General features: G+C 47.0%; 1 protein-coding gene across 7 annotated transcripts in view; it reads left to right on the top strand.

Moving 5' to 3' along the window:
* Positions 1–13,515, top strand: part of TBC1D32 (TBC1 domain family member 32) — a 478,427-nt gene that overhangs the window by 383,940 nt on the left and 80,972 nt on the right. For all 7 annotated transcript variants that reach the window (XM_068231378.1, XM_068231377.1, XM_068231379.1 and 4 more), the window contains one exon: positions 3,766–3,829. In XM_068231378.1, the coding sequence (XP_068087479.1) occupies positions 3,766–3,829 (64 nt within the window). The remainder of the gene's footprint in view (positions 1–3,765; positions 3,830–13,515) is intronic.

Raw genomic sequence — 13,515 nt, 5'->3', positions numbered from 1 at the left:
AGCAACAGCATACTAATCTGTAAAGACAAACATTTCTTTGTTACAGCTGATACAAATCTTGCTATTAATCTGCAGTGTGTCTACTTCCTGCTTTCATCGAAGGAGACATATTGTTAACATCCTGTGTTTACCAATAATCTGCTCTGCCGTGGCAGCCAGTTGACTCCGCTGAGATCAAATTACAACTTGTGATTAGTCACAAAAGGGGCAAATAAGACAGGCTAAACTTGCTAAATACATACAATGTGCATTTCTCTATGGTTTCTTCCTGTCCTGTGCAAGAGTTCAGGTCCACTTTAACCACTTTACCTCAAAGGGTTTTTCCCCCTTAAAATTTTCACTCCTTCCATTAATTCACCTATAATTTTATTACTACTTCTCACAACAAATTATCTATAACTTGTTTTTGTCGCCACCAATTAGGCTTTCATTGGGGGGTACTTTTTGCTAAGAATTATTTTACTCTAAATGTGTTTTAACAGGAAAAATAAGAAAAATCAATGGAAAAAATCATTATTTCTCAGTTTTCAGCCATTATAGTTTTAAAATAATACATGCTACCGTAATTAAAACCCAAACATTTTATTTGCCCATTTGTCGTTTAAAATGTTTCCCTAGCACAATGTATGGCGAATATTTTGTTTTTGCATTTTTTCAGTTTTGTGTCCATCCCTAATTACAAGCCCATATTTTATAAAGTAACAGTAATATACCCTCTTGACATACATATTAAAAAGTGCAATCCCTAACGTAACTTTTTATGTATGTATTTTTTTTTAATTGTAATTATTTGTATTTATTTTTTTTCTACAAAAATTTGTTGGGGTAACTATTAGCGAGTTTTGGAGGTGAGGGGTTAATTTAACCACTTGAGGACCGCAGTGTTAAACCCCCCTAAAGACCAGGCCATTTTTTGTTAAATTGGCCACTGCAGCTTTAAGGCCTCGCTGCAGGGCCGCACAACTCAGCACACAAGTGATTTCCCCCCTCCCCCTTTTCTCCCCACCAACAGAGCTTTATGTTGGTGGAGTCTGATCCCCCCCCCCCCCCCCCAGTGTTTATTTTTTTATAAATATTTATGTTATTATTTTTTATAATACATTTTACTATTTCTTTTTTTAAAAAACCTCCCTCCCCCAGCCAGCTTATCATGGTCGACCAGCTGTCATAGGCTTCAGCCTATGACAACCGAACGCTCTCCTATGTAGTGCCACACGGCTGTCCCCAGTACAGCGCTACTTTAGATCGCAGCACTGTACTATGGTTATAGACGGCGGTTTCACCATCTAACAGTCTCCTAGTGGCGATCGCCGCTGGGAGACTGAAGGCGGAGCGGAGCAATCCAAGCAGGGATGTGACATAGTTACCCCTCCCAGGGGAGAGGAAGTGGTTAATCTTCATTTTAAGCAGAGTGGATAAAAAGTTAAAACATACCTTCTGATTTGAACGCTATTTCTCTGTTGGGGATAAGCCCCAAATATTGTTGGGGGGGGGGGCAGTGAAATAGGCAAGACTGCAGTATAATTTTTGTGCATTGTGGGAAAAAATGCAGTTTTGTAATGCCCTTCCTTATTGTCTTTTGTCAGTAAACCCACTGGGCATACAGATAAAGCTTAAATGCCAGTATTTCCCTTTTACGTCTCTCATCAGGGGAACATTAAAGAGAACCTGAACTGAAAATAAAAAGTCAAAAATACCATACACATGTCATACTTACCTCCTGTGTAGTCTACCCCCAATCTCTTTCTCCTCTCCTGCGTCCCATTGGTCCGCTGTGATCAATAGAAATTCTCCGTCCTCCATTTTAAAAATGGCTGTTACTCCATAACAACTTCCTGGTCAGCACACTGTTAAACTGTAATATCTCCCACTTGAGACATAGGGAAACATGGACATTACCTGGTACATTCAGTTGTAACTGACAGCTGCTGATATATAACTGACAGCAACTTGTATATTTCAGTTCAGACAATATATTGTCAGAACTGGAAGGGATCATTGTAAGAGGAAAATGGAGAGCTTCTGAGAGGAACTGACGGTGAGGTTAGTATGCAATATTCATTTGCAGCTATGTCATGTGTTTATTTCAAATAATTTTATTTGCTTCAGGTTCCCTTTCAGTACAAACTTTACAGTCAATTTCTATGACCGCGTTCAGAAAGCTCCTGCTCTACATTCGATTAGTGTTACATTTCGCAGATGCTGCATCAGACACCATTTAGCCATTTCTTGGTGATTTTCTTGGAAAACATGTTTGTTTCCCCTGCACTATACATGTTGAATGCATGGCAATGTTGATATAGTACTTGATTAATTTTTTTTAGACGCTGTTTGAACCCCTTGCTGAACCTAGCCTTACATAGACATAAAATTAAAAAAAAAATTTGGAAGAGTTCAGCAAGCATTGTTTTACTTGGAGGTACAAGAGGTTTGCCAGTCAAAGGGGCACAGCTGAGACTACAGTATGCTGCTGCTACACAAGCTTGTCGTTACTGGTTGCTGCAGCTTTGACCCTAGTACATTTTTAGAGCTGAGTTGCCAGGCTGTGTTTAGTTAGTACCCAGATGTGTGGGGCATTTATTTTCTTCATGCTCTCTGTAGCAAAAAGCACTGACCAAGAAGCTGTTTTAGACACCTGACCAGCTGAGAATGACATTGCAGGGGGTGTTTTGAATTTACACTGTTGGCACCATGCATATGCAGACTATCTCACCGGTGAAGTAAAGCTATATCTTGACACATGATGTTCACATGCTGAGCTTGGTTTTCTAAGGTATTACCAGAGATCCCCAAGCATTGCAAGTGGGGATATTATAAGTGATTGAATACACTGAGCTGGAACTTTTAAAGTGTGCCTGTTATTATGTGGTGAAAGATGTCATCCCTCCCCTGGGTCATATGAAAACATAGTAGCAGTAACTGCAAGGTTGGTAAATTAGAAGGTGTGCAACTGAACTACCATGAAGGAACCCACTGTGTGATCCTTTTAAAAATAGACTGTCTTAGATTTATCTTAAATGAAAAAAAAAAAACACATTGTGGATTCTGTATAAGAATACAATCACTAATGTGCACACCTCCCAGCAACCTTTAGGCCCCTTTCACACTGGGACCTTGCGTTACAGTTTTTACCGCAGGGTAACGCAACACCAATGAAAGCCTATGGGGCCTTTCATACCGGGACGGTGCAACCCCATGTGACAGAAGTGACGTTTTCGCCACACTGCCAACGCATGGGTGAAAGCATTTTTTTTCAATACACTTCCGCACAATTCATATTTCCGCTATAGGAAGTGAGCGCTAGAGAGCCTCACTTCCTGTTTGGCTTACGGCCAGAAAGGGTATTACTGCTTATTCACGCGGAAATCCTAGAAGGCTTTTTTTTAGCGTTGCAGTGTGACCATCTGATTGTATCGCACCAGCAATGCAGGCCGGCAGTCTGAAACCGGTCTGACTGATATGCTAGCTAGATTAGGGTGGCCAATCAAACTTGTCCGAGTGCTGGATCACACCCGATACCCCCTGTTGATATCATTAGAAGTGACTCCACTGGAGATGCTTGAAGATCTGTGGAGATGCATTAGTATATATTACGCTCAAAGTGTCGAAAGTATTTACACCTTTTTGCCTAGTAGGATGCCGCCATGCTTTACTGATCATACACAGCAATATTTGCAATTGAGTAACTTCTTCACATCAGCACACTACCATTAGCCATGATGCTGACATTTAAAATCTAAAAAGCTTATTTTCATTTTTGTCTAGATGCACAGATGCAGAATGCAAACCTCTCTCCATTCCACCAACTTGGTGTAAAGATGGTTATCAGGTAAATGTATTATTTATTATTTAATGATCTTTTCTGTTTTCTGCTTTCCTATTACATGCTTCACCACTTTAGAAAAAGAGAGTGCCTTAATGCTAGGGAGATTGCCATTGGTAAAAATAACGTTTTAACCACAAGAGAAAAGCTGAACAGCTCGAGATATTTTTCATACATTTTGCACTAATGCGTTCTGCTGAGATCCTGGAAATTATGTACACCGTACAAAGAAATATGCAATAGCATAGGGGAAAAATCACCAACTTTCTTTAGATCGGTGTAAGCATAAGAAGTGCATAAATACAGAAAATACCAAAAGAGGCGTTCAGGCATACAGCTATTTAGAAATCTCAAAGTAGGTGGAACCCCGCTCACAAACTCCATCCACCGGCAGTGCAGGAAAACGGGCTGCTAAGACCTCAGATCCAATACTGTAGAAAGTGAAATCTGCACGATGTCGGTGGAATCAAGATGGCTTTATTGAATCAATGCACATAACAGGCTACAATCCAACACCACATGCTGACATATTTCGGGCGTTACACGCCCTTAATCATAGCATAGTGAGGAGGGGTGACCCATATATAGAGTAGAGCCACACCCGGTAACACATGCTCAAATAACCCCACCCACAAAGAGGAGTGCATATAAAACAATTGGGGGGAAAAAAGGACAAAAAGAGCCCCCAATTAATGTAATGAAATACATAAAAACATAATACAAAAATAATACAAAAGTAAAAATGTAATTGCATATGATTGAACACAATTTACCATTATACAGTGTCACGGACGATTGCGGGGACGCAGGCGCGTCCTGGAACCGCCCGTGAAGAAAAGAACGATCGCACTCGATTCCTGCATCGATTGCGCCTCAGATCAATAAAACCAAGATCTGATGTGCAGTATCCCTCTGCTTAGGAACAGCTGGGAAATCTGTCTTAGCTGAAATGACAGCCTGGGGGGAAGGTGTTAATTAGCTTGGACATATTCCCTGTGGAAGGCCCAATTTCCCTTTTGGCTCTGGGAACCAGGTGACACTTAGCTGATCTCATGGAGATGTTAATTAACCAAAGGATGCCTAGGTGCAGCCAAGCAGGCTACGAATCCACGGGAGGTCTTGACACTCTGTTCTCTGCTAAAGATCAAAGGAAAGTCAGCTGTTAGCAGCTAGAACACAACCTCAGTCTCATGGCATAATCCATAACTTCCCAGATCTGTAATATTTCTGGGGTTCCTGAGATGGCCGCTTCACCAAACATGGGGGAAGTGTAGCATGAGCCCCGGTGCTGGTTCTGAGGAAGTTTCAGAACCTTCGGAGGTAAGGACTGCCAGCTAGGCAGTTTCAAAGTGCCCTGATGATACCACAGGGGTCCCACCCCTCATGTCTGGTATCAGGGCGCTGGGTAAATCGAGACAGACCTGAAAATGTTAATAAATCTGCCCTGACCTGTACGGTTCTGTGAGATAGAGCCCATATATGGGTAGATATGATTTCTAGCCCCAGTACAAGGGGAGGGCTCATCTCATCTTTGAAGGGGGTGTATGGCTCCCCGCCCTCACTCCCTCCTACTGAAGCAGGGGCATAAGAATGGCTGAGGACCCAAACTCAGTGTCCTCCACACTGAACCATCTTGCACGCATCAGATGCCAGCTTGAGGATATGCTGGCATCCACCTGGTCTGAACTCTGGACTTTGAAACCAAGAACTTTATGATTCTTCCCACAATAAGGACATCTTTCCAGGAACTAAGTATTTTTCTCCCTTCTTTTATTTTTCATACTGGCTATTACTGTTTTAATAATTGTTGATTTTCATAATTGTCTGTATATATTAATTATTTATATTGCGTGAATAAACGACTTTCCCCAAGTCATTCACTGTTTCGCTACCCTGCTTATCAGCACACACAGAAATGATCCCGGGTCTCTGAAGATACGCTACTGTTTGTCTGTTGTTGGCTAGACAGAATATCGTGTGTTTAACCGTTTTATTCGCAGGATTAGTCAGTCAGTTAGTGGGCCCCACGGTCCCATAGTAACCGCGGTGGTGGCAGTTTACTCTGAACCAGTAGGTGACGTTGTAATTACCCGTGTCTCACAGGCTCCCTTCTGAGTTGTCTGCGGCTAATTCTTAACGGTTCCTGCGCATTGACTGCGACCAGAGTTCGCACGATCTGTGCGCTGGCACCGTTTAGAAGGCTAAGTGCGGTCAGCCACGAGGGCTCCTGTGACAGTGTTAGGCAGCGGTTGGGACCTGTGTTGTGCTGAAAGTATCTACGATAGCGCTAGCGCTATCGAGAAACGAACTAATTCGTTGGTGTAGCTGGAAGGCAATATATTTTTTATATATACAGAGAGACTGTGTAGCCAGTACCCCTCCCCAAAAGTTTTATTTTATTTGGCATGGAAATGTCCGGGAACTACAAGAAAAGGGGCCTGGCGGACCTGCAAAATCTTTGCCAAGAGAGAGGCATTGAGGTCGGCCGCAAGAAACAACAGGACCTGGTAACGGAATTGTTTCAATGGGATACCCAGCAACTGCGGGAGCCGGGAGTGTCCGCTGAAGTGGATACCAGCCCATCTGACAATCGAGGGGAACCAGAGACTGAGACTCCTGACCGTACAGAGGTTGTGCATCCTGAGGGCCCTGCATCAACAGTTACGCCGGAGAATGTCAGTGTGGACCCCAATCCCAGAGTTTCTGAAAGTACTCGCCTGGAACCGGCCAGTACTGGACTGTCCGTTTGTACTGATCCGCTAATGCAGCAGGCGTTACAAAAGCTGATGGACACTGACCTGGACAAGTACCTGCAGTACATGCGTGAAGAGCGCCAAATGCGGGAGGAACGGGAGCGGCAAGCTGCTGCTGCTGCTGCTGCTGAACGCCACGCGGAGAGGGATGCCGCTGAGCGGGAACGCCAACGACAGCATGAGCTAAACATGGCAAAAGTGCAACAGGCCAGCCGGAGTTCACCGCCCAGTCTCCCTGCTGAAGGAGCTGCAGCACCCGTAAGTGCAAAATTTAAATTTGCTAATATTGAAAAAGACACAGACATTGACTTGTTTTTGCGGTCTTTTGAAAAAGCATGCCGTCAGTATCGTCTGTCCCAAGACCAGTGGGCCAGACATCTGACACCTTTGCTGCGCTACAAAGCGCTTGACGCCTTCGCAGAATTGCCTGCGGAGAAGGATAATGATTATGCTGCTATAAAAGACGCTATCATTACTAGGTACCAGCTGACGCCAGAAGCCTATCGGAAAAAGTTCAGAGCCTGGCAGAAAAAGTCTTCTGATTCGTACCGAGATGTGGCCAGCAGCTTGCTCACCACACTCCGCCAGTGGACACTAGGCCTCACCAAAGGGTCTTATGATGTCCTGGAGGACTTGATAGTCCTCGAACAATTTCTGAACATTTGCCCTGCTGATGTACGACAGTTTGTGTTAGAACGCAGGCCGGCTTCAGCCACTGTCGCTGCAGACCTTGCTGAGACTTTTGCAACTACCCGGGTGGCTGATACCCGCAGAACTGTCCCATCCAGCTGGAGAGGAGGTCAGCCCCATACCTCGGCAGACCCTCCTGCCCCTGTGAGCCGCCTGCCACAGAGGCCACCCAGCGCAGCTGCTGCACCCAGGCCTGCAGCGCCTGGAGAGGTCACCTGTCACTACTGCCGCCAGCCCGGACACATGAAATTCGACTGTCCGGAGCGGAGACAGACACCACCAGCACCTGGATCATCTGCATCACCTGCACCTCACCCACAGCAGAGGCAACCCGCCAGCGAACCACAGCCTGGATCATCAGATTTTGTCCTGTTTGCACGCGGACAGGAAATCCGCGACCGAACCGACCAGCAGCAACTTGTTAGAGTGAACGGCAAAGTTGTCACCGGATTTCGAGACACCGGAGCTGACATCACGTTAGTTCACTCACATCTTGTGCCAAAGGAGAGCATCAGCTCCAGCCGATCCCTTGCCCTTACTGGAGTAGAGGGCACCCTTTTCCACATAGCCCACGCAAGAGTGAAGCTGGATTGGGGAGTGGGAGGGGTCCACGAAAGGGTTGTTGGGGTTATGAAGGATCTCCCAGTCCCTGTGTTGCTGGGGACTGATTTGGGCAAGCTTGTGTCCTACTATGAACCTGCCACGACCGCCTTGTCGCTCACGGAAGGAGACGGACTCTCCACCCACCACCAGGTACTTTATACACTTGGGGGAGCACCAGGGGGAGGTGGGTTGAATGTGCCCAGTTCAAGGGTACCAGGTTCAATAGTGCCTGCTTCAAAGGCACCTGAGTTTGATGTACAGGCTGTCTGTTGTGATGATGCTGTAACTGTACCTGAGTTTCTTGTACAACCTGTCTGTAATGAAAAAATGTCTATACCTGTCAATGTCATTACTGCATGCAATGATGATTTGAGTAATGCCCGTCTGTGCCATTCTGACAGTGTACCTGTGCTAGCAGTACCGCGCAGCTGCACTGCTCAGAACCCGAGCTCAGAACAGGTGGAGGGGGTTCCGGCCTCCTCCCCCTCCTCTGACCGCAGGGATGAGACCTTTCAGCCGCTGGCCTCGTGTGACATGAGCCAGTTGGCTGAAACTGACAGCGCCATATTCTCAGCCGCACTACAAAGTGACCCAAGCCTGGAGGTGCTCAGGCAGCAAGCCGCTGAGCCCCTCGCAGACGGGGCCGCTTTCAAGGTGTACTGGGAAGGTGGGAGACTGTACAGTGAGTCTGTACAGCCCCCTACAGGTAGATCCCACGCGGATACCAAGTGGCTTGTGGTCCCGAGTGCGTTCAGGGGACATGTGCTGAAATCCGCACATGGTAATCCTCTGACAGGGCACTCGGGTGTCCGCAAGACACTCGCCGGTATTCGGAAACAGTTTTATTGGCCCCGGATGAACAGGGATGTAGCACACTACTGCAGGGCATGTGCCATCTGTCAGGAGCTGGGAAGGTCCAGGGATTCCCGCGGGGTTCCCTTAGGTCCACAGCCACTCAGCAGGGGAACCCTGCGTGGGCTGGCTGTTGACCTAACCAACCCACTGCCCGTTGTCAGCAGTCCCGGCAGACACCACGTCCGACTGCAGTGGCGCAAACGCCCTGTCCAGAACGGTCCAGGTTGGGTCAACCCTGAGGGTAGCAGACCGCGACCGGTCCAGGGGAACCGAGCCACAGGCTCCAATAGGTTTTCCCGCCGTACCGGCAACTCGAGGCCCGTTAGCCAGGTTAGCGGCGCCGCCACACATCTTGCGGATGAGTGGCTAAGCCACGGACAAGGGGGAGGGCTGTCACGGACGATTGCGGGGACGCAGGCGCGTCCTGGAACCGCCCGTGAAGAAAAGAACGATCGCACTCGATTCCTGCATCGATTGCGCCTCAGATCAATAAAACCAAGATCTGATGTGCAGTATCCCTCTGCTTAGGAACAGCTGGGAAATCTGTCTTAGCTGAAATGACAGCCTGGGGGGAAGGTGTTAATTAGCTTGGACATATTCCCTGTGGAAGGCCCAATTTCCCTTTTGGCTCTGGGAACCAGGTGACACTTAGCTGATCTCATGGAGATGTTAATTAACCAAAGGATGCCTAGGTGCAGCCAAGCAGGCTACGAATCCACGGGAGGTCTTGACACTCTGTTCTCTGCTAAAGATCAAAGGAAAGTCAGCTGTTAGCAGCTAGAACACAACCTCAGTCTCATGGCATAATCCATAACTTCCCAGATCTGTAATATTTCTGGGGTTCCTGAGATGGCCGCTTCACCAAACATGGGGGAAGTGTAGCATGAGCCCCGGTGCTGGTTCTGAGGAAGTTTCAGAACCTTCGGAGGTAAGGACTGCCAGCTAGGCAGTTTCAAAGTGCCCTGATGATACCACAGGGGTCCCACCCCTCATGTCTGGTATCAGGGCGCTGGGTAAATCGAGACAGACCTGAAAATGTTAATAAATCTGCCCTGACCTGTACGGTTCTGTGAGATAGAGCCCATATATGGGTAGATATGATTTCTAGCCCCAGTACAAGGGGAGGGCTCATCTCATCTTTGAAGGGGGTGTATGGCTCCCCGCCCTCACTCCCTCCTACTGAAGCAGGGGCATAAGAATGGCTGAGGACCCAAACTCAGTGTCCTCCACACTGAACCATCTTGCACGCATCAGATGCCAGCTTGAGGATATGCTGGCATCCACCTGGTCTGAACTCTGAACTCTGGACTTTGAAACCAAGAACTTTATGATTCTTCCCACAATAAGGACATCTTTCCAGGAACTAAGTATTTTTCTCCCTTCTTTTATTTTTCATACTGGCTATTACTGTTTTAATAATTGTTGATTTTCATAATTGTCTGTATATATTAATTATTTATATTGCGTGAATAAACGACTTTCCCCAAGTCATTCACTGTTTCGCTACCCTGCTTATCAGCACACACAGAAATGATCCCGGGTCTCTGAAGATACGCTACTGTTTGTCTGTTGTTGGCTAGACAGAATATCGTGTGTTTAACCGTTTTATTCGCAGGATTAGTCAGTCAGTTAGTGGGCCCCACGGTCCCATAGTAACCGCGGTGGTGGCAGTTTACTCTGAACCAGTAGGTGACGTTGTAATTACCCGTGTCTCACAGGCTCCCTTCTGAGTTGTCTGCGGCTAATTCTTAACGGTTCCTGCGCATTGACTGTGACCAGAGTTCACACAATCTGTGCGCTGGCACCGTTTAGAAGGCTAAGTGCGGTCAGCCACGAGGGCTCCTGTGACATACAGCAATGCGTGTCATGATCTTCATGAAATTCTAAAGTCTAAACATACAATAATGTAAAAAACGACAGACAGACATGAATAGGGCAACCACTTTAAGTAACTGAGTTAAGGTCCCATTTAGCGTTAAGCCCTCCTGGTGAGTGCGTCCCTAATTGGAAAATCCAATACGCCTCCCGGGTAAGGAGTCGTTTGTAGACATCCCCCCCTCTCGTAGCCCTCAGGACACGCTCAATACCCTGAAATGAAAAAGAGGACATATCGCCTGACTGGACCGATCTAAAGTGCCTCGTTACATTAGACACCTCCAAGGTCAACCAGACAGTGCGCCTAAAATGTTCTGCTATGCGTTGTCTGAGGTGTCTGGTGGTACACCCCACGTATTGAATATGGCATAGAGAACACGAAATAAGGTAAATCACATATTTCGTGTCTCAATTAATATATTGTTTTACTGGAAAAGTTTTGCCATTAAAAAAGGAGATAACAGAACGAGTGGATTTATGAACAACACAGTAGTTGCAAGTTGGGAAATTGCATCTGTAGGAACCTTGGGTGGTCAGGCAGCACGGCCGTTGTTCGCTAAGGGAGAATAAACTGGGTGACAGAATGCTCCCAAGTGTAGGAGCCCTCCTGCTTGCAAATCTAACCCCGTGTTTGATTATCCGGTTGAGAGTATCATCAGCCTGTAACACAAGCAAGGATCCCCTCACAATCTGTATAATTTGTTTTTATTCCTGACTATAAGTAGTCACAAAGGTCGTATCAATATTAGACCGTAGTAGCGTCCGGAGGGGGCCAGAGATTAATAGTTCTTCCCTGGTTTTCATCAAGGCCCGCCTCCTCCCCCTCTCTATCATCCACCTTGGGTACCCACGCTCCGCAAGACGAGAACCCACAGCATCCAACTCCACTCCAAGAGCCGAAGCATCAGAGCAGTTGCGACGTGCCCAAATCGGCTCACCCACCGGAACCGCACGGATGGCGTGAGACGGGTGGCAACTATTGGCCTTCAGGGTGGAGTTGCCACTGCAGGGTTTGCGGTACGTGGCGGAGACGACAGAGGCTGAAAAGGAATCACCCCTTAGTGTGAGATCAAGGTAGTTGACCTCCACGGGAGACCACTGGGAGGTGAACACTAGGTTCAAAGAGTTAGCATTAAGAAACTCCACAAATTGCAGGGCCTCGTCGCGCGTGCCGTCCCAGACGACCAACAGGTCATTTATATACCTGCCATACCACACAATGGGACCCGAATAAATATTTGAATCACTGAACATGTGGAGCTCCTCCCACCAGCCCATATATAAGTTGGCCAGTGAGGGAGAGAATTTTGCTCCCATTGAAGCTCCACAACGCTGTAAATAAAAATCAGATTCAAAAAGAAAATAATTGTGGGTAAGCAGATATTGGACAGCACACTCGACGAAGAATTGAAGGTCCACAGAGAAAGCAGAGTATCTGGCCATATGATAATCAAGAGCGTCCAAGGCGAAAGCATGGGGAATGCAGGAATATAATGATTTGACATCAATGGCAATCCAGCTGTAGTTATCATGCCATTGAAAATGTTGTAAACTTCTGAGCACATGTTTAGTGTCCCGTTGTAATGAATAGCGGAGATGCCGCCGCGTGGACATGCAGCATGGCGGCTATCTCCGCGTCCAAGCCGGCGGCTTCTGCCACGCAGCAACATGCTGCCGGGTCACCTGGTCCTTCTAATGCACATAGATGGAGAGCTACGCCAGGCGACAGGACCTTTATGCTGGCAGAAGGGGAGTCAGCTGATCATGCTGATCAGCTGACTCCAGTTAGGTTCCAGATTGGCTGAATGACTGGGGCGGCGCTGTGGAGCGCTCTAGGTATATATAGGACTTGCTTGTCAGCTGCAAGTTGTCTGCCGTTGCGAATGCTATATGTGAGCACTCAGACCTCACTCAGATATTACAGTGTGTTACAACCAGCCGGAGCTGGAAATTCACACTTAGTCAGATTCTGTTGATAGCCTCTAAAGTATTATTGTATTGTGTATGTACTAGACTAGTTCCCAGGTGTTGAGACCAAGGACCTCACACCTAAGACTAGGAGATTGCTGTATTGCTACTGTTATCTACTAGACTAGTTCCCAGGTGTTGAGACCAAGGACCTCACACCTTAGACTAGGAGATTGCTATATTGCTATTGTTCATACCAGACTAGTTCCCAGGTGTTGAGACCAAGGACCTCACACCTAAGACTAGGATTGAGAGATTCTGTTACCCGTTATGATCTCTGGCTTTTCTGACCACTCTCCTGCTTACTAATTCAGTACCTTTGCCTATCTGTTAACCTGTTGCCGACCTTGCCTGTACCCGGATACCGAATCAGTCTTCTGTCTCTGTACCTTATCTGCCCGTGTGTTGCCGACCTGGCCTGTCTGACCCTTCTGGCTGTCACTCGTTCCTTGGGTGATCAGCCTTACTGTACTATTCGAGACACTAACTCTCCAGGTGTCCATTAGCTGCAAGGGCTACCTGCTCCTCATGAAGACCATCTTGCAGTTCAGTCAGTGGTCTCTACCCCATAGGAGTCCACTGGCTGCAGTACAGTCTGATTCCCAGTCCATCAGGGAATCCTTAGCTGCAGTACAGTCTGATTCCCAATCCATCAGGGAATCCTTGGCTGCAGTACAGTCTGTATCTCCTCCTCTTAAGGAGGTCAGCTTCAGCACAGTCAGTGGCCACCTGCCCCTCAGGGTCCACTGGCTGCAGTGCAGTCCGATTCCCTGCTCTTCAGGGAATCCTTGGCTGCAGTAGTGTCTGTATCTCCCGCACCTCGGGAGATAACCTCTCTGATTACTGTTACACCAAACACTTTATCACTTTGGGTGTCCTGTGTCTGGCTATACTAGTATTATTGGTGATTCTGCAGATCACCATATAATCAGGTATAGCATCTGTATT

Source organism: Hyperolius riggenbachi, chromosome 4 (genome assembly GCF_040937935.1).
Source record: "Hyperolius riggenbachi isolate aHypRig1 chromosome 4, aHypRig1.pri, whole genome shotgun sequence".
In the NCBI taxonomy this organism is placed as follows: domain Eukaryota; kingdom Metazoa; phylum Chordata; class Amphibia; order Anura; family Hyperoliidae; genus Hyperolius; species Hyperolius riggenbachi.
Note: the sequence above shows the minus strand (reverse complement) of the source record. Positions and strands in the feature narration are given on the sequence as shown.